We start from the raw sequence: 26153 nt of genomic DNA, 5'->3' as shown, positions 1-26153 counted from the left end.
GGAGGGAGAGGGGGTGGATGGAGGAGGGAGAGGGGGTGGATGGAGGAGGGAGAGGGGGTGGATGGAGGAGGGAGAGGGGGTGGATGGAGGAGGGAGAGGGGGTGGATGGAGGAGGGAGAGGGGGTGGATGGAGGAGGGAGAGGGGGTGGATGGAGGAGGGAGAGGGGGTGGATGGAGGGAGGGAGAGGGTGGGGATGGAGGAGGGAGAGTGGGGGGGATGGAGGAGGGGATGAGAGAGAGAGAGTGGGGGGATGGAGGAGGGGAGGAGAGAGTGGGGGGGATGGAGGAGTGGAGGAGAGAGAGTGGGGGGGATGGAGGAGTGGAGGAGAGAGAGTGGGGGGGATGGAGGAGTGGAGGAGAGAGAGTGGGGGGGATGGAGGAGTGGAGGAGAGAGAGTGGGGGGGATGGAGGAGTGGAGGAGAGAGAGTGGGGGGGATGGAGGAGGCGAGAGAGAGAAGGGGGGGGATGAAGGAGGGGAGGAGGAGAGAGAGGGGGGTAGATGGAGGAGAGGAGAGAGAGGGGGGGGATGGAGGAGAGAGAGGGGGGGGGATGGAGGAGAGAGGGGGGTGATGGAGGGATGGAGGAGAGAGGGGGTGATGGAGGGATGGCGGAGAGAGGGGGGTGATGGAGGAGGGGAGGAGAGAGGGGGGTGATGGAGGAGGGAGGAGAGAGGGGGGTGATGGAGGAGGGGAGGAGAGAGGGGGGTGATGGTGATGGAGGAGGAGAGGGGAGGGGGGGGGATGGAGGAGGAGAGGGGAGGGGGGGATGGAGGAGGAGAGGGGAGGGGGGGATGGAGGAGGAGAGGGGAGGGGGGGATGGAGGAGAGGGAGGGGGGATGGAGGAGGAGAGGGGAGGGGGGGATGGAGGAGAGGGGAGGGGGGATGGAGGAGGAGAGGGGAGGGGGGGATGGAGGAGGAGAGGAGGAGGAGGGGGGGGGATGGAAGAGGGGAGGAGAGAGATGGAGGAGGGGAGGAGAGAGAGAGGGGGGATGGAGGAGGGGAGGAGAGAGAGAGGGGGGATGGAGGAGGGGAGGAGAGAAAGAGGGGGGGGATGGAGGAGGGGAGGAGAGAGAGAGAGAGAGAGGGGGATGGAGGAGGGGAGGAGAGAGAGTGAGGGGGGATGGAGGAGGGGAGGAGAGAGAGGGGGGGGGATGGAGAAGGGGAGGGGATGGAGGAGAGAGAGGGGGGGATGGAGGAGGGGAGGAGAGAGAGAGAGAGGGGGGGGATGGAGGAGGGGAGGAGAGAGAGGGGGGGATGGAGGAGGGGAGGAGAGAGAGGGGGGTGGATGGAGGAGGGGAGGAGAGAGAGAGGGGGGATGGAGGAGGGGAGGAGAGAGAGAGAGGGGGGGGGATGGGAGAGGGAAGGAGAGAGAGGGGGGGGATGGAGGAGGGGAGGAGAGAGAGAGGGGGGATGGAGGAGGGGAGGAGAGAGAGAGAAGGGGAATGGAGGAGGGGGGGAGGAGAGAGGGAGAGGGGGGGATGGAGGAGGGGAGGAGAGAGGGGGGGGATGGAGGAGGGGTGGAGAGAGAGAGAGGGGGAGGGGAGGAGAGAGGGGGGGGGATGGAGGAGGGGGGGGGGATGGAGGAGGAGGGGAGAGAGAGTGGGGATGGAGGAGGGAGGAGAGAGAGGGGGGATGGAGGAGAGAGGAGAGAGAGGGGGGATGGAGGAGAGAGAGAGAGGGGGGATGGAGGAGGGGAGGAGAGAGAGAGAGGGGGATGGAGGAGGAGGGGAGGAGAGAGAGGGGGGATGGAGGAGGAGGGGAGGAGAGAGAGAGAGGGTGGATGGAGGAGGAGAGGAGAGAGAGGGGGGATGGAGGAGGAGAGAGATGGGGAGGAGAGGAGAGAGGGGGGATGGAGATGGGGAAGCGAGGGGATGGAGGGGGGTGGGGTGAGAGGGTGGTGGGGGAGAGGAGGGGGTGGGGAAGAGGATAGGAGGGGGGGGTGGGGGGGAGAGAGAGGGGGTTGGGGGGAGAGGGGGACGGGGAAGAGAGGGGGAATGGAGGGAGGGAGGGAGGGGGAAAGAGATAGGGGATGTGAGGGGAGGGGGGAGAGGAGAGGGGATGGAGGCAGGGGGGGAGGAGGAGGAGGAGAAGAAGAGAGGGGGGTTGGAGGCAGCGGGGGAGGAGGAGAAGAAGAGAGGGGGGTTGGAGGCAGGGGGGGAGGAGGAGGAGGAGAAGAAGAGATGGGGGTGGGCGGCGAGTGGGGAGGAGGATAGTGGGAGGGGGGCGAGGAGGAGAAGAGAGGGGGTGGGAGGGGATGTGGGGGCGAGGAGGAGAGTTGGAGGGGGGCGAGGAGGGGAGGGGAAGGGGGGAGGAGAGGGAGGCTGAACCGGCCGGGCCCAAGACTTCAGGCGGGGCCCGCCCCCGGCACTGGAGTTAAAGGTAGGTGGGCGGATCCGGTTGGTGGGGGGGGGCGGTGCGGAGGGAGAGTCGGGTCCGGCCTGGGGGCCGGGTGGGAGCACAAGTCGGGGGCGGGGAAGTGGGGGGTGGGGGGGCATGTTGGTGCTGGTCCGGGGGGAGCGGGAGTCTGGTTGGGTCCGGGCGGGGCTGGAGGAGCGGGAGACGGGTTGGGTGTGGGGGGGGGTTGTTTGAGAGAGCCAGCTGAAGGGAGGAAGCAGGAGCTGGGTGTGGGAGGTGCAGCCTGATCTACGCAGCGCCAGTGAGGCCATTCGGCCAGGGCTAGGGGCTGCATGCCTCGGGCCCCTCCCACACAATTTTGGGTGCCTGGAGCTACTGCACAGGCCACTGTAGTGCGCCTGTGCAGAGGTCCCGGCACTGTTTTCAGCGCAGGGACCTGGCTCCGGCCCCCACAGCTCGTGCTGCGCCGCGCCCAGCTCCAGAGGACCTGCAGGGAGTCAGAGAATAAGTATTTTTTAGGCGCGAAAAACGGGCGTCCAGGTCGGGGCTGCGCCGTTCTAGGCACGGCCCGAAACTTGGGCCTTGCGTGTCCAGTTTAAAATGGGCTTCCAACGGCTGGGTGAGAAAGTTCAGCCTTTTGATGTTTCCCTCTCAAATTCAAATTGCGCCGGCAGCCATGGACAGCTAGTAGGTTTGGAAGCCTGTTTCACAGGCCAGATGTGGCCTATGTAGCATGGGTTTGACAACCCAGGTCCAAAGAAATGAATAATGCAGGTAGATTTTCTTGGCAGTAACTTCGATAGAAACCACTTTTTTTTAATGTGAGCAGTGATGTCCACAAATAAGTCAAGGAAGTTTGTTTGGCAACATCTTTCCCTTTTAGTCCAATCTGCTGTTTTGAGTTATTGTGAGATTGGCCTGTAGTTGCTTGTGTCAAATTTATTGCTCTTTAAAAATAGCACTACATTTTAGTTTTGTTTCTAGTGCTTGAACCTCTGCGGTGGTCAGCAATTCTTCCATGGTAACTAGTGCTCCACAAACTGCTTTTCTGGTTTCTTTCAGCACCTAGGAGAAAGTCTTATCTGCTAATCTTGTGTTTTGCTCATTTATGGTTATGTTGACTTTAGAACTGTATAGAGTATTCAATAATTACTTCTCCTATGTTGCTGTTCAAAAATGGCTTTTTTTTGTAAACTGATTCCAAGTAATTGTAGAAATACTTTTTCCTTTTAGCAAAGAATGGCACAGGAGGTCTTAACACATTTAAAGGAGCATCCTGATGCATGGACGAGAGTTGACACTATTCTAGAGTTTTCACAAAATATGAACACCAAAGTAAGTGAAATGTTTGAGAATAAGTCTTTTGAATCTGAACCTTGAATTCGATAAACTTTGGGGAAGGCGACAAAGCAAATTTAAACTATTTCAATACTGGGTTTGAAGGAGTTTAGATGTTTGCATGGCAACATGGCGTCTGTTAGTATGAGCTGATACATTAAAAAATGTTTGTACCATGGAGCTAGGTACTTTTTGTCTCAATTTCTGAGCAGAGCAAACTGGTCATACAGATATCATGAAGAAAACTCAAATGAGCATAGTTTGCTTTTATATTGATAAATGTATATTCTGGACTATATTGGGGGATGGGTGGTTGGCTTTCAAAAATTTTCACTTTGGAAAACAGATCTTGCCAACAGTCCAGTGGAATTGAATTTTCATTTATTTCGGACCATTTGTTCCAGTGCTCTTCCGTTTTTGGAAGCACCAACACCACCAGTTTTTAGTATCTTTTGAGGTAATCCTTGGTGAACTTAATGTACTTATTTTTGTTTGTAAAACATATCCTGTTTTCAAAATGTTTAGAATGCATTTCACTTTTCTGTGACTGTTGCTAGTGAAGATCTAGTACAAAACAGTATTTGAAATCATTTAATTTTACATCTATCAAAATACATTGGCAAAGTTTACTAAATTTAGCATGGGATCTGCTGTACTTAGTACTGTTGCAATGCTTCAAAATTGTTATGAAAAGTTGTGACTGAAGTTGAATATCATTCACACACGACTTCCTCAAAGTTCTAACCTAATCTAAGTGAAGGTGTTTGCCTTGTTTTCATGCCTGTTGCATTGCTTTGTTACTGACAGTTATTACTAATTTTTAAGCTGATTTGTCAACAGTATTTGTAAAACTCACAAAATTGTATCTTGTGACAAATGAGATGATTAGAGGAACAGAGAGAAAACTGAAGGTAAAGAATCTCTTGAATACCTAAATTTAAAATCATTTGGTGCTAAATTTTATGCGCTGACATTTGGCTTTACTCAGTTTTATGCAATCACTTTATTTTTAGTATTTTTATTCAAACTGTTAATGCTATTTGACATTAATCATAATGTTCCATTATGTTGATTGTAATAGGAAGAAAAGGGGTGTCTTCCTGTGCAACTGACACAGCTAGGCTTTGACGGCAGGCCTCCACAAGGTCTACCCTTTTGATTCCCTTTAACTGAATTCTGTTCATCAATGACTTTGTTTTAAGGGGAAGGGTTAAGAGGTATAATAAACAGGCTTTGAGAAAATAAGAGAATGTAATATGAATTATTTCTCCTGTAGGGATCAGTAGTCCTATTTGTTTCTCCTATTCTTTTACTCACTCATCAGTAGATGATCATTCTTGGAGTTAAGCAACTTTGGCACTAATGGACTTTGTTTTGAATATACAAAACTTAAAGCTGCTACTATGTTACTAACATTTGCTTTCTGATGTATTATGTTTGGCAGTTTTATATGATAAATTTGAAGACATAGATTGTGAGGACACAACCTGTAAGATTGAAGTGCACAACATATTGAATTCAAATTAATTTGCCCAACATTTCTATGCACTTCAAAAAAATACCCCATTGAACTTTTTTTTCGAATTCAAATGGATATTTACTTTTAAGTCTCTTTCCCTGTCATTGTGTGCTATTCCCCCACTGAGCTTGGTCAGATTACCTGTTCTGGATGTCTGGCTATGCCACTGTAGAAGGTGCATGAAGAGAGAGCATGAAGGTTCACTTCCCTCTGGATTACAAGGATTTTGGGGTACGGGGGGTGGGGAGGGATCATTTCCTGCTGTCCCATAGTTCAGCATGTTGGTGTACCGCTATGTTGCACTATCTTTAATCTTTTGAGACCTAAAGCCTATTGCATCTGTCTTAATTTCTATCTTGATTTGTTCAGTAATTTCCTAGAAGAGAAATGCACAGAATATTTTTAATTTGGAATCTAATATGAGAAAGCAATGTTCTTGTTCTGAAATGACTAAATGTGGCTCTAATTCAAAGCATGCTTAATGCTTAAAGTCATAAGTCCAGCTTTTTGTTTAAATGCTTAAGCCTAAAGAATCAGAATCTATTGCTTTACTTACGTTGCACTACATAACATTTACTTGTTTTTCATTCTTATTCCATTGTATTTCACTAAACACTTGATCCCTATGGTTGAAATATGGTGGTGTTACTTCAAATAACTAGCAACTTTTAATATTTTTAAGCATTAATATTTCCTAAATTAGTATGGATAACTGGGGAAATTGGAATCTACACTGCAAATGAGTCTGTGGGTTGTCTTGCTGTTCCTGAAGAGCAACACCAGGTAGATAAGAGAACACTTGTTTACTAATTGCTGGAAACACCAGGCTGCAGGACTTCATTATACTGTTGTGCTAGAGTTGATACATTACTCACTGGTGTGAGCCCTGACCAACAGCAGGACTGCTTGACAGTTTGATGTGTTAAAATTTATAGCTTTGTGCAAGTGAACATAACAATTGCATGAAATCTGAATTCTCAGGTGTAAAGTACTGTAGTAGATTAGATTTTGATTTATTAAATTTTAAACGGGCAAATTTTATTTAGAAAGGAGAAGTGGCAGGCAAGCATTTTGTGAGAATGTGACTGATAACGTCTTGAATATGTGGGAGTAAAAATCACTATGTTGATTTTCATGCTGCCTTATCATCTAATTACAGTACTATGCGCTGCAAATCTTGGAAAATGTGATAAAAACCAGATGGAAGATTCTCCCCAGAAATCAGTGTGAAGGTAAGTGACCAGAATTAATATCCCCTATACTTATTGACATGCAACATTTGAAAAGTGAAAACTTCTTCCCCTCCCAACTCCATTAGGAATAGGAGTAGACCATTTAACCCCTTGAGCCTGCTCGCCATGCACTTAGATCGTGGCTGATTTCTACTACCTTATGTGTGCAAAAAGTTTTTCCTGATTTCCCTCTTAAATGCCCTAGCCCTAATTTTAAGATTATGTCCCCATGTTCTTGATTTCCCCCATCAGAGTAAATAGTTCCTCTGTATCTACCCTATTGAATCCTTTTAACATTTTAAATACCTTGATCAGATCGCCCCTCAATCATCTATACCCCATGGAATACAAGCCAAGTTTATGCATCCTTTCCTCATAATTTAACACGCTAAGTCCCAGTATCATTCTGGTGAATGTGCTGCACCCCCTCCAAAGGTTAATATGTCATTTCTGAGATCCAGATGGAGGCTGACCAAGACTTCATACAATTGAAGCACAACTTCCCCTCCTTTGTAATCCAACCCCCTTGATCTAAAGACCAACATTGCATTAGCCTTTTTGACTGCTTTTTGAACCTGTCTGCTAGCTTTAAATGATTTGTGTTCTTGGACTCCCCTTTGCTCCTCTACAATTCCTAGTTCTCAGAATTTAGAACATACCCATTGATGGACAGATTCTAGTAGCTTCCCCACAATTGGCATTGAACTGATGGGCATATGGTTACCTGGTTTTTCTATCCCACACTTCTTCAAATACTGGAATAATTTTCCTGTCTAACGACACAATTCCCGAATCAAGTGTGCTTTGAAAAATTATAGCTAATGCTTCTGCAATTTCCTCACTACTTTCTTTTAATATCCTGGAAACTATTGAGTCCTTGAAATCTATCTATCCTAAGTTCCATTATTTTCTCCGTTACTATTTAAAAAAAGAAAACTAATATTGAATACATGTTCCTCACAATTAGTCAGCAGTGTTCAATTACAATGTACTTTCTTTCATAGAATGATATAGCAAAGAAGGAGGCCATTCAGCCCATCCTGTCTGTGAGCTTTTTGAAAGAGCTGTCGATTTAGTCCCATTCCCCTGCCCTTTCCCTATGGTCTTGCAAATATTTCCCTTCGGCAAGTACTTATCCAGTTCCTTTTTTGAAAGTTATTATTGAATCTGCTTTCCACAGACTCTTTCAATCAGTGCATTTCAGATCATAACTTGCTGTGTAAAATAAAAGGCCTCCTCATCGTGCCTCTGGTTCTTTTGTCAATTGCCTTAAATTGGTGTCCTCTGGTTAACACCCCTTCTGTCATTGGAAACAGTTTCTCCTGAAAACTCATCATAATTTTGAACACCTCTATTAAATCTCCCCTTAACCTTCTCTGCTCCAAGAACAACTCCAACTCCTCCAGCATGTAACTGAAGACTCGTATCCCTGGTATCATTCTAGTAGATCTCTCCTGCACCCTCTCTTGAGTTCTTTGTAAAGTGTGGTGGCTAGTATTGGACACAATACTCCAGCTGGGGCCTAACCAATGATTTATGATGGTTTAGAATAACTTCCTTGCTCTTCTGAAAGGGAGCGGCTTATTCTGGGTCCTAGTTGAATGGATATTGACAGGCCTCTGGCATCTTGCCAAGTGGCCATTTTTCATGAGTGTTGAGATTGAGACAAGCCATGTTCCTGGAGAAAGCAGGATGGGGGGAACTATAAGCCTTGTATGTCTTCACCTGCTATCTATTTTGTGGAAGTCCCCCCAGGAGCCATGAGACCAATTGCAGTACCGAGAGGTCAGCTAAGCCAGCACTGAGTAAAGATTGAACCTGAAATCACCTTGGTCTGTATGGCTTAGCAGTGCATCCAGCCTCTGAGCCATACATAACTGATTTGTGATGGTGCCTTCAGTTTCTGCCCTACATTGGTCGTGCCAACTGAGCAGTTATTCTGATAATAGGGGGAGCTGAGTATTTGTCAAATCAGAATCTGTAATGGAATTTTTTTTTCATTTGTTGTAGTGGGTGACACTAGCTAAACCACATCTTATTACCAATTCTTAATTGCCCTGAAAAGGTGATGGTGAGCCTTCTCCTTGAACTGCTACAGTTGTGCTGAGCATGCTTATTGTGCAATATGTTTATTGTATTGATTTTAACTGTGTACAAGGATGGAGCACTGCTTGAACTTCAGTATGCAACTTCACATTATGGTAGATATGCCATTTGTGGCTATGATGTAACTTAAGTTGATGATTTTGTTTTGAAAATCTGAAGAACATCTGATACATGTTTGGGAACTTGTAAAATAGTGAAAGTGTAAATTAATACTCTGCTTACGAGTACTCGGAGAAAAAATTTGGATTAAAATGACCAGAACAGCCTGTTAAATATTGTATTTTTGTTCGAACAGCTCGTTTACCTCATTAATGTGCAGCATTTAGAATTTTATGGAAGCACAAACTGCATATTATGGAAATGAATCACTCTTGAATAGAGAATTACAGCTATATATAAAGCACTTTTTGAATATGAAACTAATTAAAATATATATATATATGGGCTGGGGGGTCTGTTAATATTTTCATCTTGATTTTTTTTTTTAAGTCAAATGTAGCTACTAATGAATAAACTACCTATATCACTTTGTGACTTGATTTTTATTTTCCACCGCATATAGGAATTAAAAAGTATGTTGTTGGATTGATTATTAAGACTTCATCTGATCCTGTTAACATTGAGGTAAGTTTTTCACGTCCAGTTCAGTCTCAAAATTCTGAATTCAGCCTAGAATTATTGTTTACTGAGTTATTTGTTTTTTGTTTTAGAAGGAGAAGGTTTACATTGGAAAACTAAACATGATTTTGGTTCAGGTGAGATCCAAGATACTTTGAGTAGGTTCACTGACCTTTTAAATGTGTGTATATTTCTAAACTTTATTGTTCCACCAAGATAATGAAAAGTATGTTGGAAAAGGAATGTGGTAGCTTCTTGTTCTCATTTATTTTTCTTTAAGATTCTGGAGGTATGTATTAGGACATGGGGTATTCATTGTTGTTTAGCATCCTCCACGTTCATGTGCCATAGATATAAGCCTAGGTGTGCACAACCTGATATTTTTGATCATGTTAACCCTTCTTGTGCTCTATACCAAGGTATCTTCCCAAGAATTTTTTGTTTTATTCTCCACTGTTACCATCTAATTAAATTCTCTTTGGGCGGCGGCAGGAAGTTTCTATTGTTGCAACTGTTGGGATTTAAGTTCTGTACTGAATGTATTCATCCATTCCTGGTGCTTGTATTCCCTATTCAATCTTTTCATGTTGGTACAAAATAGAGTTGGGCACCTCTTGCTGCATCAGACTGAACTTTGTGTCAAAATGTACAGACAAATCCTGCAAACCTACTCAGTTGGAGATTGGAGACTCACTAATCCTGACTTTACTTTACAAACTGAAGATAATTTTGCATGAGCAGCAGGTTATCACTTCTACTCTGACTCGACTTTATAGGCTTAAATGGCGACCCTGGACATTAAAGCAAGAGTGGATGTTGCACAAGACACGAGCTTAATGCTATTCGGCTATATGTGTTGAATTTTTCAGTACTGTGATTGTCTCTTAAGTACCTCAAATGTGATAATTGCATTTTTTTTGATGTGTCAAAAACACTGCACTGGCTGGTACTAGCCAAATATACACTTTGAGTTAGATGGTGGAACAGATAACAGTTATTACCAGGTGCTGAGTAAGTGAACGTATTTTTTAGTACAAAGAACTTTTTTTTTTAAACATTAAATTGATTGCAAATGTCTAAAGGAGATTGAACCTGGCTTTGAGATGGAGATCCTTGCAGAGGGCAAGCAGAATATAAATTAATCCTAACTTCATAAGAGATGGTTAAACTAGATAGGTTTTCAAGTTCCTGTTAATGGGGATTCTACGCTTCTAGACCTGCAACATTTTGATCAGATTTATAATCTAAGGAAGGTAGGTCCTTTTTTTTTGGTCTGGATGTGCTTCAGGTTGGTCAGTGGTATCAGAAATTTTGCACCTTTTTGCCTTGATGTTGGCTACCGTAGACCAGCTGTAGCAACTGACGAAGAAAAATGTTAGCTATTTTAAGATGTATGGTTTTGCTCAAAGTATGTAACTGTTTATGGTTATTTACACAGATACTCAAACAGGAATGGCCAAAACACTGGCCCACTTTCATCAGTGACATTGTAGGTGCAAGTAGAACCAGCGAGAGCTTGTGTCAGAACAACATGATTATTCTTAAATTGCTGAGTGAGGAGGTGTTTGATTTCTCCAGTGGGCAGATGACCCAAGTTAAAGCAAAACATCTGAAGGACAGGTATAACTTGGAAATTGTATTTTACTCGTTAATCTTGTTTTAGGAATTTAAAAAAATTCCAGGTACTTGATTAGTGACTTCTTGTTTCTTTGCAGCATGTGCAATGAATTCTCTCAGATATTCCAGCTGTGCCAGTTTGTCATGGTAAATAACAAATTTGTCATTTTTTTTAACCCTGTCTTTTTTTTCATTTTAATTCAGGCAAATCACTTGTTTTTTTGGTTGCAGGAAAACTCTCAAAATGCACCACTTGTTCAAGCAACCTTGGAAACATTGCTGAGATTCTTAAACTGGATTCCGCTTGGATATATCTTTGAAACTAAACTAATTAGCACACTGATCTATAAGGTATGTGCATCCTTTATTTTCAGGTTCTGCAAAAGATTCTTAAATGAGAAACTATAGACATAACTAAATAACATGCTTCTTTTTTTTTTTAAGTTTCTGAATGTACCCATGTTCAGAAATGTGACTCTGAAGTGCCTGACCGAGATAGCTGGCGTGAGCGTCAGCCAGTATGAAGAACAGTTTGTTACGCTCTTTACACTAACAATGGTGCAACTGAAACAGGTATTTCAAACCTCACCCTTTGTGAAAGTAGTAATTCTAATGCTGTGTTCTCTACAAATCTCTGGATGTTAATCATGTAACATGTTTAAACTAGTACATGCAAAAGTATTACAGGGGTAGCATACTTTAATACGGGGTGTCCAAGCTTCTGTCTTTGTGGGCTGCATAAATGCTTGTTATAGATCCTTGGGGACCATGTAAAGCTTAAATCAGTGTCCCCATTAATTTGCATACATCTAAAGCTGTAGGTATAGATCTTGGTTTTCTGGCTTAGCCCCATCAGTGAGAAAACTACTAAAATCAGCCTTTCTAAACCTCTACGGCTACAATCCCCAGGGCAAACAACAAATATGAACTATCCACACAAAAGGAAATGAGGTTAGGTGTGCTTTAAGGGCTAGACTGCTAGGGCTTGAGGACCACAGGTAGGATCTCTACCATAATTGATAAATCTAACTTCAACAATGTAATGGCCATTTACTCCATGGCTGTAGCAGACATATAGCAGCATTATTTTAGACAAATTAAAATTCATAGAAAAAGTGTAAGTGAATATTTAGTAAGTGTTCATTATTGAGTATTTATTTCTGCACAGTTGAAATCTGAGATGCTTTTGAATGAGGAGGCTTATTAACGTACCTGGGATTGGGGGGAGAGAGAGGTGGGATCAGTAGCCACAAGAGATTGGAATGTGATGAAAAACAGGACCTAGGGCTAAGAAGATACAAGTTTGGATGGCCTCCGAAATGATGATGGCCATCATCTACTGACTTGCATCTGATTGGTCCCTGCTAACCAGTGCATTAATAGTCATATGGCAGGAAGGGAGAGATACACTGGGTCTAGTAGACTGTGTAAAGTGGGAGAGTGTAGGTGGGGTGGAGTTGGAGGAGCTTTAAAAGGATTGGAAGGATCTTCATTTAAAGGGGAGGATTAAAAATGCATGTAGTTATCATTTGATTTTCAAGGAAGGAAAGAGACTGCATTAAAGTTGACATTGAAATGTGAATGAAGCTTTTTTTCCATGTGGCATGTCACCAAGGCATTGGAAAATATAATGGCAGAGATGGGGAGGGGCACATCTTTCTGGAATAGAATGGCATGCCAGTTTAACTGTCTGTGATGTGCTCAAAGCTCCCATTCCAATGAGATGGTGGCTACTGGGAGAAATTGCGAGGATTTCAATGAATGGAGGGGTAGAGATGACAGTGCAAAGTAGCAATGATGGGTATTTGACGGCTTGTTTATGCATAGATGCCCTGAAAGAGGGGTGCTAACCCTGCATTGAAAGTGGAAAGTCATTCTGGAAATGCCTGGGTGAATAACTAAAGGCCTAGGAAAAAGTTGTGTGTGTGTGTCTTTACAAGTGTATGGTTAAAGAATGTTATTATGGTATTGGTAAATGTCTGGGACTTGCACAAGAGTTTTTTTAATGTTTCAATTTTATTATGTTATGAATTGTATTTTATAGAAATAAATAGTGAGGGTGGTGTTGAGCTGCCATGGCCAGTGAAAAGATTTGGAGGTGGGAGGAAATTTTCAGAGATGTGCTTGGACAGGACAAAATGAGGGTTTATGCATTGTGGTTACATTGGGGTCAAGTTTCGGCCTATTTTTTTGGAGCAACTGGTTTAGAATGGAGTATCTTAGAATTTGCAATTCTCGGCATTTAGTTTGCTCCAGTTCTAGTCAGTTAGAACAGTTTCATTTTGGAACCGTTTTCTTTTTCAAAAGGGGGCGTGTCCAGCCACTTACGCCTGTTTTGAAAGTTTAGGCAGCGAAAACTTACTCCAAACTAACTTAGAATGGAGTAAGTGTAGATTTTTGTACACTGTGAAAAACCTTGCCTACATTTAGAAAATCAGGCATAGGTTACAAATCAGGCATAGGGAAGGGTGGGGGTGAAGAGAAAGAGAAGTTTACAAACATGAAACACATCACTTTTACAAATAAAGAGCCATCAATAATAAATGATAAATAAATCAATCAAAAAAAATTAAGTTTCTACTCACCGACTGCAGCAACAGGAACCCTCCAACTGTGTGCTGGGACGGCCCCCCCCCCAGTGTGTGTGTCTCTGTTTCTCTGTCTGTCAGTGTCTCGCTTTCTGTCTGTCCGTGTCTGTGTTTCTGACAGCGGGGGAGGGAAGGGGAGGAGAGAGAAGGGGGAGGAGGGAGGTGGGGGGGGAAAAGAGGAGAGGGGGGGCAGGGAAGAGGAGGCTGAACGGGCCCGGCCGACGTGAAGAAGCTGGGCCGAAGATTTCGGGCGGGGCCCGCCCCCAGCAAGATGCCGGGTGGGCGGGTCCTGCCGAACGAAGAGGGAGCGGAGCCGGGGCGGGGGGGTAGCGGGCAGCGGAGCAGGAGCTGGGGGTGGGGCGGGGAGGGGGGGTGTGAGAGCCAGAAGGAGCGTGAGCTGAACAGGGGAGGAAGCTGGAGCCACAGCCAGAGCAGGAGCTGAAGAGGAGGGAGCTGCAGTATGATCGCCACCCCAGTGAGCCCATTCAGCCAGGGCTAGGGGCGGCGTGCTTCGGGCCCCTCTCACACAATTTCGGGCGCCTGGAGCTACTGCACATGCACGTCCACTGTAGCACGCATGTACAGAGGTCCCGGCACTGTTTTCAGCGCAGGGACCTGGCTCCGCCCCCCACAGCTTGTGCTGCGCTGCGCTGAGGGCCTGGATCGGCCTGAGAGAGTGGAGAATACCGAGGTAAGTTTTCGGCGTGGTTTTGAGTGCGGAAATCAGGCATGGCTCGCGGCGCTGCGCCGTTCTAGGCGCAGCCCGAAACGTGACCCCATTGAGACTGCTGTTATTTTTTGGTACAGAGGGGAAGGGTCTACTTCACTTCATGGTAATTCTTTTGATTCTATAAGAGCAGGGCAATTATCCTGGTATCTTGGCCAATATTTATCTCTTAACACCACTAAAAACGGATTATCTGGTCATTATCACATTGCTGTTTGTGGGAGCTTGCTGTGCGCAAATTGGCAGCTGCATTTTCTATTTTGCAACAGTGACGGCACTTCATAAGTACTTCATTGGCTGTCGAGCATTTTGGGACGTCGTGAGGTTGTGAAAGACACTATATAAATGCAAGTCTTTAAAATTTGTGTCTTCTGCACAAAGCAAATAAAAATATTAAGTTGTAGTAAGTCCATGAGTGGTGAATATGTTGGTTTTGGTAAATAATTGCAGTGTGTAAAAGACTTAATTGACAATTAGGTCTACTACAGTGGTCTGTAACTTGTGTCCTGGTGCTATATTGTTCAATGAACAGAATTTTAAAAACAGCACTAGTGTCTTAATGTCATCTTTTGCATTTCCTTTTTATTTTGTTTTCTCTCTTCTCTCCATTTCCTCCATCGTTGCTGTCTTCAGTGAGATTTCAATACATTATTCCAGGGTGACAACTTACTCACTCACTGATTTAAGTGCTTCATGTGCAGTTTTATGCAAATTACATTATTTCCTATCCTAAAGAAATTCATAAGCATGAGATTTAACTGGTTTTGAGCTTGTGTTTGTGCAGCAGTTGAGTAGAATAAATTGTGACTAAGTAATTGAGTGAGTCATTCATACCTATGAGATGTGTTTTCTAAATTTACTGTTAGATGCTTCCTTTGAACACCAATATTCGAGTGGCTTATGCCAATGGAAAGGATGATGAACAGAATTTCATCCAGAACTTGAGCCTGTTTCTTTGTACGTTCTTGAAAGAACATGGACAGCTTATTGAAAAACGATTGAATCTGAGAGAAACCCTTATGGAGGTAAGAGAGTTTAAGCAAATGTTATTAGGCCAGAAGTTCATTGATTTATCGCCCAAAAATGCAATTTTGGTGAAAAATCACCGACATACTACCCGGCAGAAAATTCATCAATGACATACCGCTGGGCGGTATGCACACTGCCGACATACCGCCCAAAAGTGCAAAATTCATAACATATTTAAGTGGGCGGTATGTACACAGAGCTGACAAGTTTGTTTGATATTACACAGATCTTTATAGTTCTCTGCACTTTGCTGTATTTTGAAATGGATTGTAGTATTTTCTACTGTTGGGCAATAATATAAATGGTCTAATAAAGCCTTGTTTTCTCCTTTATTAATGAACTATAATAAAAATGTTGTTGGGCTCTCTTGCGCCCCCCCCCCCTTCTGTCTGTGTGTCTCTCTCTCCTTTTTCTCTCTCTCTCTTTTTCTCTCTCTCTTTCTCTCCTTTTTCTCTCTCTTTCTTTCTTTCTCTCTCTTTTTCTCTCCTTTTTCTCTTTTTTTCTCTCTTTTCTCTCCTTTTTCTCTTTCTCTTTTTCTTTCTCTTTTTTTCTCTTCTCTCTCTCTCTCTCTCTCTCTCTCTCGCTTTCCTTCTTCTCTCCCCCCCCCCCCCCCCCCCCCCCCCTTTCTCTTTTCACCTCCCCTGCCCCACCCCCCGAACAGCAATTTCAGGTCGGCGGTGCCTTGCGGGGGGTGGAGCGGAGCTTGATGGCCATGCGCGTGCGCTCAACTTGGGAGCCGAAGATTCTCGAATCAAAAGGCCTCCGCTCCGCTTGCTGCCGAGAAAAGTGGGATAAAATTCCCGCCCACTTGGCCCCAACAGTACCGGGCAGTAAAAAATGACGCACTGCCCGGGGACCGTGAAAAAAGGGGCGAAACTTGTGTTTCACCAATTTTGGCCCTAATGTGCATTGTGCTAAACGTTGGTATAAATTATTGTATGTAACCACTGAGGAGAGAAAATAATTGAATTTGGGCAATCTTTTGTCTATTCCACAGGCTCTTCATTACATGCTGCTTGTCTCTGAAGTGGAGGAAACTGAAATATTCAAAATTTGCCTGGAGTATTGGAACCATTTGGCTTCTGAGCTCTACAGGGAGAGTCCATTCTCAACACCTGCATCGCCTGTGCTTTCTGGAAGTCAACATTTTGATGTTCCTCCAAGAAGACAACTTTATTTGCCAGTGTTGTCTAAGGTGAGTTGTTTATAGAAATCTGTACCATTTACTATTCCTCCGGTAAACTTTAATCACTTAAAAATAGTTTAAAGTAACATTCTTTTGAGATTTGCTGTTTTTCCTGAGGGAGAGATATCGGTTAGAATCGTTGTCCCTTTTAAGAATTGTATGCCATTCCTTTTGCTTTACAGTTCGGGTCAAGATATTTTCCTACTTCATAGTATGCAAGCTGTTATTGGAACAGCACTCTTGGTTCATCTGCTTCATCAGAAGCAGTACTTGCAATTATCTGTAAATATCTTAAAGCCTTTCTTTAAAAAAAGCTGCTTAAATAGTGTAACTTTGTACGTATATAGAGTGTTGTGGATCATTCCATGAGATTTGATATCCTCAGCACCTGCTTTGATTGCCATATGCAAGACTTTTAATGTATTTGGGGTTTCTTCCTCTCCAAAGGTTCGCCTTCTAATGGTCAGTCGTATGGCCAAACCAGAAGAAGTACTAGTGGTGGAAAATGACCAAGGAGAGGTTGTGCGAGAGTTCATGAAGGATACAGATTCCATCAACTTGTATAAAAATATGAGAGAAACTCTTGGTAAGATTTTCCCCTCCTCCAACTACGGTATTGTTGAAGATGTAAATGTGTTTAAAACTAAAGATGTCAGTGGCTAAAATAGCTATCCTGTATCTCTCCTGATCCATAATAATTTTTCAACTTTGGATAATTATTCAAAAATATTCAACATTTTGTATACAGTGAGACCTGTATAAACAAATACTTCCAAAAAACAGACACTTATTGAGAACCATATCACTTAAATGGTAAAATATACAAGAGGCACTCAAACCATGGACACTCGCAAGTGACAGACTTCCTTCAATGCACCAAGCCCTTTTACAACTTAAAACACAGGACAGTACGAGGCAACAGTTGGATTTGTGAAAGAAATGGCTTTTGTGGAATGGGGAGCTCTTTACCCAGAATCTATAGCAGCAGAGAAACCACTCTTATTTCTGAGATTGAATGCTTACACGATTCTATCTCGGGGATAGAGTGGTTTCTCTGCTGTTATGGATGCTGGGTAAAGAACTCTCCACTCTACTGAGAAATATTACAATACATACAATGACCATTTTGAAAGTGACATCTTCAAAAAAAAAGACCGCTGATGCCAGTCCTTAAGGTGTTCGTAATTTACAGCTTATTTGATACTACGTTCTTTCATGTTTCTAATTGTGCTCTCTTGAGCATCCCTGGTTATAATCGCTCAACCATTGATGGCTGTGCCTTCAGCTTCCTAGGCTCTAAGCTCTGGAATTCCCTCCCTAAACCTCTCCGTGCCTCTACCTCTCTTTCCTCCTTTAAGATGCTCCTTAAAACCTACCTCTTTGACCAAACTTTTGGTCATCTGCCCTAATTTCTCCTTGTGTGGCTTGGTGTGAAGTTCTTTGTCTTCTAATAATCCTGTGAAGCACCTTGGGACGTTTTACTATGTTAAAAGCGTTATATCCTTGTTTGTTTCACGAACAATTCTAGAAATTTTATTTCTTGATATTTTTAGCCAGGAAATAGGAATGCATTATTACCGTGTAATTTGGCAATAGAGAATTGATTTTTGTGGACTTTTTAGTAACTGTTTTCTCTTGTGCATGGTATTACTTCAGATTGCTTTGACTATTTTAGGACATAGTTTGAATTTTTGAGTAATGTACAACATAACCAAAGCTTTTCTAATTAATTCTCTATTCGGGAACCATTCCTTTAGATTGGAAAATTGCACATGTCACTCCGCTATTTAAGAAAGGTGAGAGGGAAACCAGGGAATTATAGACAAGTTAACCTAACATCTGTTGTCAGGAAATTACTAGAGTCTATAATTAAGGATAGAGTGAAAAATATAATTCTGGTAAATCGACGCTGTATATCGTTCCTATAGTGTGGTGCCCATACTGTTCACAGTGCCCTGGGTGTTCTCTAACTAGGGCTTTGTATAGCTGTCACGCACCTTCTACCCCCTTTATATTTTGAAATGTTTTTGCTGACTAGGGGGAGCCAGGATAGATTTTTAATGGGTAGGTCATGCCTGACTAATCTAATTGGCAGGATGTGACTAGCAATGTTCTCTCTCATTTCTTTTGGCCAATGCGTCCCCTTTAATGTCTGTGCAAGCCATTCAAAAATCCATACATGCGCAGTATTTCTATTTAAAAGCCCGCTCACCGGCTGTACCGTACCTCGTGCACCGCACAGCTTGAAGGGAATGTTGGTGACTAGTGGTGTCCCGTAAGGATCTGTGTTGGGGCCTCAACTATTCACTATTTATTAACGACTTGGATGATGGGATAGAGAGCCACATATCCAAGTTTGCTGATGACTCAAAGATAGGCGGCATAAAATTAGAGAGCTATCACTATATTAAGCAATGGGCAAAACTGGCAAATCAATTTCAATGTAGACAATTGTGAGGTCATCCACTTTGGACCTAAAAAGATGACTTTCTAAATGCTGAAACATTAGTGTCCAAAAAGACATGGGATTCATGTTCGTAAAATGTCACTGACAGGTACAGAAAATAATCAAAAAGGCTAATGGAATGCTGGCCTTGTATTCTAGTCCTCCAGATATAAAGGGAGTAGAAGGTGCGCTACAGCTATACAAAGCCATAGTTAGAGAACACCTGGGACACTGTGAGCAGTATGGGCATCACACCGTAGGAACGATATATTGACCTTGGAGTGTGGCATAGATTTACCAGAATGATAGCTGGACTCCAAGGGTTAAATTTCCTTGAATTTAGAAGGTTAAGGAGTGATTTGATCAGAGTTTAAGATATTAAAGGAAACTGGTGGTCAATGTCTCTCTCTCTCTCTCTCTCTCTCTCTCTCTCTCTCTCTCTCTCTCTCTCTCTCTCTCTCTCTCTCTCTCGCGCGCGCGCTCTCTCTTTCCCCCCCCCCCCCACTTCCCACTTCCCACTTTTTTGGGGTGCTTTAACGGGCTGCGCAGCCATTCAGAATTTCATGCTTGCATGAAACTTCCAATTCAAAAACCAGTAAATGACCTGCATGGGATGATCTCTAGACAGTGTGGCCGTGCAGCTTAGCGGGAATGTTGCTGTTGGGGTAGATAGAGAGAAACTACTTCCGCTGATTGGGGAATCTAGGAATGGGGGCATAATCTAAAAATTAGAGCCAGGCCGTTCGGAAGTTAAGTTAGGAAGCACTTCTGCACAAAGGATTTGAAATTCTCTTCCGCAAACAGCAACTGATGCAAGGTCAATTGTTAATTTTAAATCTGAGATTTATAGATTTTTGTTTACCAAAGGTTTTAAGGGATATGGGGCAAAGGTGGATATATGGAGTTCGGTCACCTATCAGCCAGGATCTCATTGGATGGCAGACAGGCTTGAGGGGCTGAATGGCCTACTTTATGTTCCTATAAATTGTCTTTTGAAAAGTGTAGCTGTACGCAGGAAATTTAGAGACACAAATATTAACTACCTTCGTAACGATGTCTAAAGTAGAATACTGTTCGAGAATTCTTTTTTTTTTCAGTGTACCTCACTCATTTGGACTATGCAGATACTGAACGAATTATGACTGACAAACTTCACAATCAGGTGAATGGTACTGAATGGTCATGGAAGAATTTAAACACCCTCTGTTGGGCTATTGGATCAATTAGTGGTGCTATGCACGAGGAAGATGAGAAGAGATTTCTGGTGACTGTAATAAAAGTAAGTGCATTGAATGTTGCTGATATGACTTCATATAGAAAATCAGGGACTATTTTTAGTGGGGGTAACAAATCTTGTATATGTAATAATTCGAGGGCTTCCAACTTGCTGCAACATTCCATTTTGAGTAAATTTGCCAGATCTGATATATGGAGAACTAGAACAAAACAATGCTCTCTTCCACTCTGCCACTGTTCCATATAATCCTTGGAGGGAATCTGTCCACTTTACATGCACATATTGGCTGCTGTTCCAGACCCAAGCTACATTACTGTTTTCTCTCTGGCCATTTCTGGGCTGTACCTTGCTCCTACTCTCCATTCTCTCTTCGTACCAACATATCTGTGTTTCTTTTCTTCCCCCTCCCTAGTCTAACGACACCACTACCCCTCTCCTACTGCTGTCCCTGGATCACTGTAACTGTCTCTGGTTCTCCAGAGCAGCAACCCACACTGTCATTCTCTACACCCAGAAAATGGCTCTTTCCTTGAGTATTAATTCCTCCAACCCGAATATTCTTGCTGGTGAAGAAGGTCCTTGCCATAAGTGACCTCATTGTGGATGAATGTAAACATTCTGATGCTAATGGTCTCACCAAATCACTGCGTTAAGGGCCTGTTTATCCGTTTATGTTAAGATAATTACATTAAATATTGTAATTGAATAGGAAGGAAGGGTATTAATCTTGCGTATCAAGATGATTCAAGTTATAACATTTAATGTATTACGGTAGTATGTGGGATTGAAAGATTCTGGGGGATTTTTTCAACAAAAAAATTAATGAGAAAGTGACGGCTGACTGAGAAGTTAACGGTGAGGTTGCACTAAGAGGATGCAAGAATTTGGAAGTTTAGCACTGAGATGGAGTGCACCTAATTTTATAACCATATGTTGAACAGGAAAGTTTTAATTAATGAGTTAGTACTAGATAGTATATCAGATGGTGAATGATGGCATCAGGAGCTAGACTTGTGATGTAGGCAGTGTGAATGATACAGCAACATAGATTATGTTGGATATCCTGCAAAGTAATCAGGCAGAGTGTACATTCCTGAAGTGTCAGCATTGTGTTGCTTGAACAGAGGAACGTGAGCTTGAGGGTAATGCTCTGTAGCATATGCAAGAGCAAGTGTTTCCAGCAGAACCCTCGCTGAAGGTGGTCGTCCCACAAAATAGTGAAGGAGAGGGGAGGATGCGGGTGATTTTTGTCTTCAGGAGAGAAGTGGGTGGTGACCTGCTTGTGAGAGGAGACTGAAGGAACCAGTGCAAGAAAACTAAGGTGGGTGGAGTTGTCCAATAGATATATATGGGTCTTGGTGCTTATGATGAGGATAAGAATGTCGGCACAATGAAGAGTAATTGAGAGCAATATAATGCCTCTTTGAAGCAAGATATTTCCTATGGAGAAAAGAATGACACTACATGAGAATAAGCATGCATTGGTAGAGGGAGATTTCACTGGCAAACCAGTGTGATTTTTGTAGCTGCAACCAGTGGTCCTGAATACCAGGGGAAGACCCATAATTGAGGGTAGACGATTTGTGCAAAGGGAACAAAAACAGCAAGATGTCAGGGTTCATTTAATAGCCAATCATGTAATAAAAGGTTGGATGTCGGCCTTGAAGAATTCTAAGGACTTGGGTTCTCTGATAGGGATGTCAAAATGACCAATTAGGCAGAAACAGATTGCCTATATTAAAATAAATTCTGGAGTAGGGAACTATTCTGCAAATTCTGCAACTTGTTTACACTAAGAGGTAGTGTCGAGAATCTCTTGCTATCTAGAATGGCCTTCCATATAATTAATGGGAGCAAAAACTCACTCAAGAAGCAGTTAGATGCTGTGACAGGTGAACCACAGGTTTCTATCGAAGAGTGAGCTATATGGGCTGCATAGTTTCCCTCCTTAGCTTTGTGAATAACTTTTTTTAAACTCACTGCTTATTTTAAAGTTGACTTGTTTCTGTTGAAAGCTTTCCTGTTGCAGAAGTACCACAATATAGGAAACTTGCATTTTATATTTGTGCACAATATGTGGCTATCACTGAGGATTGCTTTTTGGACTCTTGATTTCCTCCTCCCTCCACTCTCTTTTTAACCACATAGAATTTACATCACAGAAACACACCATTCACCCCAACTGGAAATTTTGGCTCCACACGAGCCTCCTCCCACCTCTCTTCAACTAACCCAATCAGCATATCCTTCTATTCCTTCCTCCCTCATGTACTTATATCTAGCTTCCCCTAAACTACATTTAGTGCCAAAGCAACTTTAGGTAGAAAATATTTAAGGCCGTTACTCCTCCTCACAAGGGCTTCCCTTCGACAAAGTTATTTTTTTTTAAAAAAACAATGTACATCTTTCATTCATCTCATAAAATAAGTCTTTTTTGCTAGAAACAAAAATACTTTTGAATCTAATGTCTAAATCTAGATTCGCCTGGTCACATCAATTTTCTGTTTGTATTTGAGTTATAATATATGTATTGCTTTAACTCCATAGGATCTTTTGGGACTCTGTGAACAAAAGAGGGGTAAAGACAACAAAGCCATTATTGCTTCAAATATCATGTATATTGTGGGTCAGTACCCACGTTTCTTGAGAGCGCATTGGAAGTTTTTAAAGACTGTGGTTAACAAACTCTTTGAATTTATGCATGGTAAGTGTGTCAGATTGGTAAAGGAAGAGATGCATATTTTTTTTTTATTGTATTTAAAGAAAACTGCTGGTAACTAGTATTCTTGGAATTTGGATCTCTTGCCCACAATTGAAATTGAAGGGGTCTCCCAGATATTTTAGGTGATGAAAACATAAGCAGTGACTAGAAAGGGATACTCGACCCATCAAACCAGCTTCTTCTGAAAATCTTTTACAGTATACCTTTAATATGATCTCTGTTTAATCTTAAGGCAGAATGTGCCATGAAAATTCTGAAAAATTGAGATTGACAAAACTTCAGAATGTTCAACCCTCTTCATGGAACTTTTACCTGTGATGGCCTGCTATTCTCCAGACATTTATTCCACAGCTGTAGGATAAACCTAATTGCAGAATCAAAAATTTCAGCACTGAAGGAATCTGTTCAACAAACATTTGTAGTAATGCATTCCGTCTAATGGATGTTAATTTTAAAAATTGCATTCCTGGATATTTGTATAACTATGTAAATTAAAGGAACAGCCCAATATCATTTGATTTTGAAATAGTGCTGAAAGTCATAGTGAGTGGATCTACAATCTTCAGTTATTCCCAAGTGCTGGCTTAAGTTAAGTTAGAAACTACCACCCACCATCATAATTGAACATTAATATTAAAGCAAATTGTTACTATTCACATTAAAGTTATGGTTGCTATCAATACGCTATTTGAAAGTACAAGAGGAAAGAATATTGTTTGGGAAGTGTAGTATTTTGCTTAAGTTGGTGTCTTCATTTCATGTAAATAAAAAGATCTGTCTTGTTTCTCATTAAATGCGAGTATGTTGAGGGCAGGGATGCACAAGTTTATTTAGAAAGTCAAATTGGGTTCTGTTTTATTTGTTGACTGACTGACCAGGTATACAAGTTCAGTGCATAAAGTTCTCAAAAATGCTTCACATGCAAATAATTACTTTGAAGGGGAGCAACTGTTTGTTTCCAGACAAATTTAACAGTCATTTTGTGCACAAGAAGTTCCAAACAGCAACCAAAATAAGAGGAGTCTCATGCTATTTATAACATTCACCTGATCTTCTGGAATAGGCAGATGAGACCTTGGATTTAACAGCTGAAGAATGCACCCATGATGTTATGGCACTCTTCCATTACTGCATGTAATGTGGTCAAGCCCAAGAGTGGGACTTGAAACCCCAACAACCTTCTGGTTCCGAGGTGAGAGTGCCACTTCATCTGCCCCTGATGTGGTATTGTGCTGTCTGCTTTCATGAAGACAAGCATGATCAGTTGATCCCTGAATAAATTGTAATTGGGTATTGCTGACCAGAATTGTTTTTCATTTTTATTGTTTAGAGCAGTCTTTGTGGCAAAACATTAGGCCATGGTGAGTTTTTTTTAAAACCATATTCATGTTTAAATATAAAAAATCTTAATTCTTTATGAATTTAGAAACACATGATGGAGTTCAAGATATGGCTTGTGATACTTTCATTAAAATTGCTCAGAAATGTCGTCGACACTTTGTTCAGGTCCAAGTTGGAGAAGTAATGCCATTCATTGATGAGATCTTGAATAATATCAATACTATAATTTGTGATCTTCAGCCACAGCAGGTAAGGTTACATAGATTGTTTTGAAAGGAATTTCTATTTAGATATTCAAAGGTTAGAAGCATATGTGTGGACTGAAAGGTTGTCATGTTGATGATTCAACGTTCAGTCTCATTTACTTTCCTTTTCCTACTATCTTTGCATAATTCTGGTTTAAAATAAATTTATATTCTTCTCATTGTCAATAGGTTCACACGTTTTATGAAGCAGTTGGTTATATGATAGGTGCTCAGACTGACCAGGCAGTACAAGAACATTTAATAGAAAAATATATGATGCTGCCAAATCAGGTCTGGGACAGTATAATTCAGCAGGCAACTAAAGTAAGTAATGGCATTTTAACTTAAATACTGTAAAGTTTGCTTGTGCATATAATTTATTAAAAATTACATGTACCAACCACAAAAGAGTGATTCTTGAGATTTCATAACTTGTTCAAACTGGAGTAATTGGAATTACTTTCTTGATCCTACATAAATGTTTAAATGCTGCTTCTTCCTTTTAACTGTGTTTATTGAGCTTCCCTAGTGAGCCCTGAATACCTTTTATTGTAAAACATGAATCTTTACAGCATGCTGTATGACATAATTGACTGGATTTTGTAGTGCTATTCCTTTTACAGGCTGATTTTTTTATTTTAACCCCTCCCCTCTCTCTCATCGCAGTATTTCTGTTTTAGCAAATATCGTGGGCATTGCAAAAACACAAGTACACAAAAAATGGATATTTGATTAGAATTGTAAAAAAAAAAGTTATGGGAATGGAATTGAATCATTCCTTGTATCTCTCCCTGTATTGAAATTAGGCATTATGCACAGAAATTGTGATTGTGCATTTTTCTACTTTTAAGCAGCAATCACAGCTGTTGTAAATCTTATAAACTAGCCGAGTTTAAGGTATGTGAAACTGGTATGGCATATGTGCTACGACTGACATTGTGTCTTGAAAATGGTGAATAAGAAAAATTGCAGCAGTGTTGGTCGTGGTAAAATAGACACACTTTTGTACTTTATGTTTGATGTTAGATGGGTAAGCCTGGTTTTAAAAATCACTTGAGCTATCTACATATCATTTCCTTGTATTGCTGTCTACCCATATTCCCCTTGCCTCTCCCAACCCCACTTTTTTTCTGTTAACGTCCCTGGAAAAACCTCTCCCTTCAGTCATTTACCACTGCACTTTCAAGTTCCTGACTATCTAGCTGTTGGCCGACAATTCATCGTGACATTTCTGCAGCTACCAATTTGCTACATCATACCCTCTCCACTACCTTTGATGCCATTGTTCCCATTAAAACCATTACACTCTTGCACCCTAGTTGTTCACCCGATTTACCCATCATACCCGCTCCCTTAAGTCCAAGGGGTGCAGATTTGAACAGACAACTGGTTTAACCATCCATTGCCAGATCTGGCTGGACCACATAAAGCATTATTGGGTCCTCTCCAATGTTTCCTTTTGAGCTATGTGGCATTTTCAAAGGGCCACGCGACCCGAAAATAATTACAGGGATCATTGGTCCTCTCCATCGCTAAAATGGCTCAGTATTCAAAGATCATCCAGGAATGCAGAGATAACCCCCGGCTTCTCTTCACCACAAACCGTCATCTTAAACCACCCTCTTCTATCTCCTCCACCCTCACCTCCAGCAACAAGTACAAGGCGCTCATGGATTTTCGTCACAAAGATAGAGACCATCCGTTCAGCTGCCGCTGCCCTAGCCCTGAACTCTCGTCTTTCTCTAGGTTCTATCCCATCTTTTGCTTTGCTCTCTCCGAGTTCATCTTGTCCATAAGGCCCACCTCCTGCACCCTTGACCAAACTGTTGACCACCGAACTCACCTTCC

At 42.4% G+C, this 26153-nt stretch overlaps 1 protein-coding gene across 5 annotated transcripts in view; it reads left to right on the top strand.

The window, feature by feature from the left end:
- LOC139273151 (exportin-1) overlaps window positions 1-26153 on the top strand; it is a 63015-nt gene that overhangs the window by 12290 nt on the left and 24572 nt on the right. For all 5 annotated transcript variants that reach the window (XM_070889644.1, XM_070889645.1, XM_070889643.1 and 2 more), the window contains exons 3-17: window positions 3588-3689; window positions 6371-6443; window positions 9112-9173; window positions 9260-9304; window positions 10606-10787; window positions 10883-10931; window positions 11016-11135; window positions 11229-11357; window positions 14966-15124; window positions 16126-16323; window positions 16762-16900; window positions 19858-20039; window positions 22545-22701; window positions 24146-24309; window positions 24495-24629. In XM_070889644.1, the coding sequence (XP_070745745.1) occupies window positions 3588-3689; window positions 6371-6443; window positions 9112-9173; window positions 9260-9304; window positions 10606-10787; window positions 10883-10931; window positions 11016-11135; window positions 11229-11357; window positions 14966-15124; window positions 16126-16323; window positions 16762-16900; window positions 19858-20039; window positions 22545-22701; window positions 24146-24309; window positions 24495-24629 (1896 nt within the window). The remainder of the gene's footprint in view (window positions 1-3587; window positions 3690-6370; window positions 6444-9111; window positions 9174-9259; window positions 9305-10605; window positions 10788-10882; window positions 10932-11015; window positions 11136-11228; window positions 11358-14965; window positions 15125-16125; window positions 16324-16761; window positions 16901-19857; window positions 20040-22544; window positions 22702-24145; window positions 24310-24494; window positions 24630-26153) is intronic.

This window comes from Pristiophorus japonicus, chromosome 9 (assembly GCF_044704955.1).
Source record: "Pristiophorus japonicus isolate sPriJap1 chromosome 9, sPriJap1.hap1, whole genome shotgun sequence".
Taxonomy (NCBI): domain Eukaryota; kingdom Metazoa; phylum Chordata; class Chondrichthyes; family Pristiophoridae; genus Pristiophorus; species Pristiophorus japonicus.
This window is presented reverse-complemented; position numbering and strand designations above follow the sequence as displayed.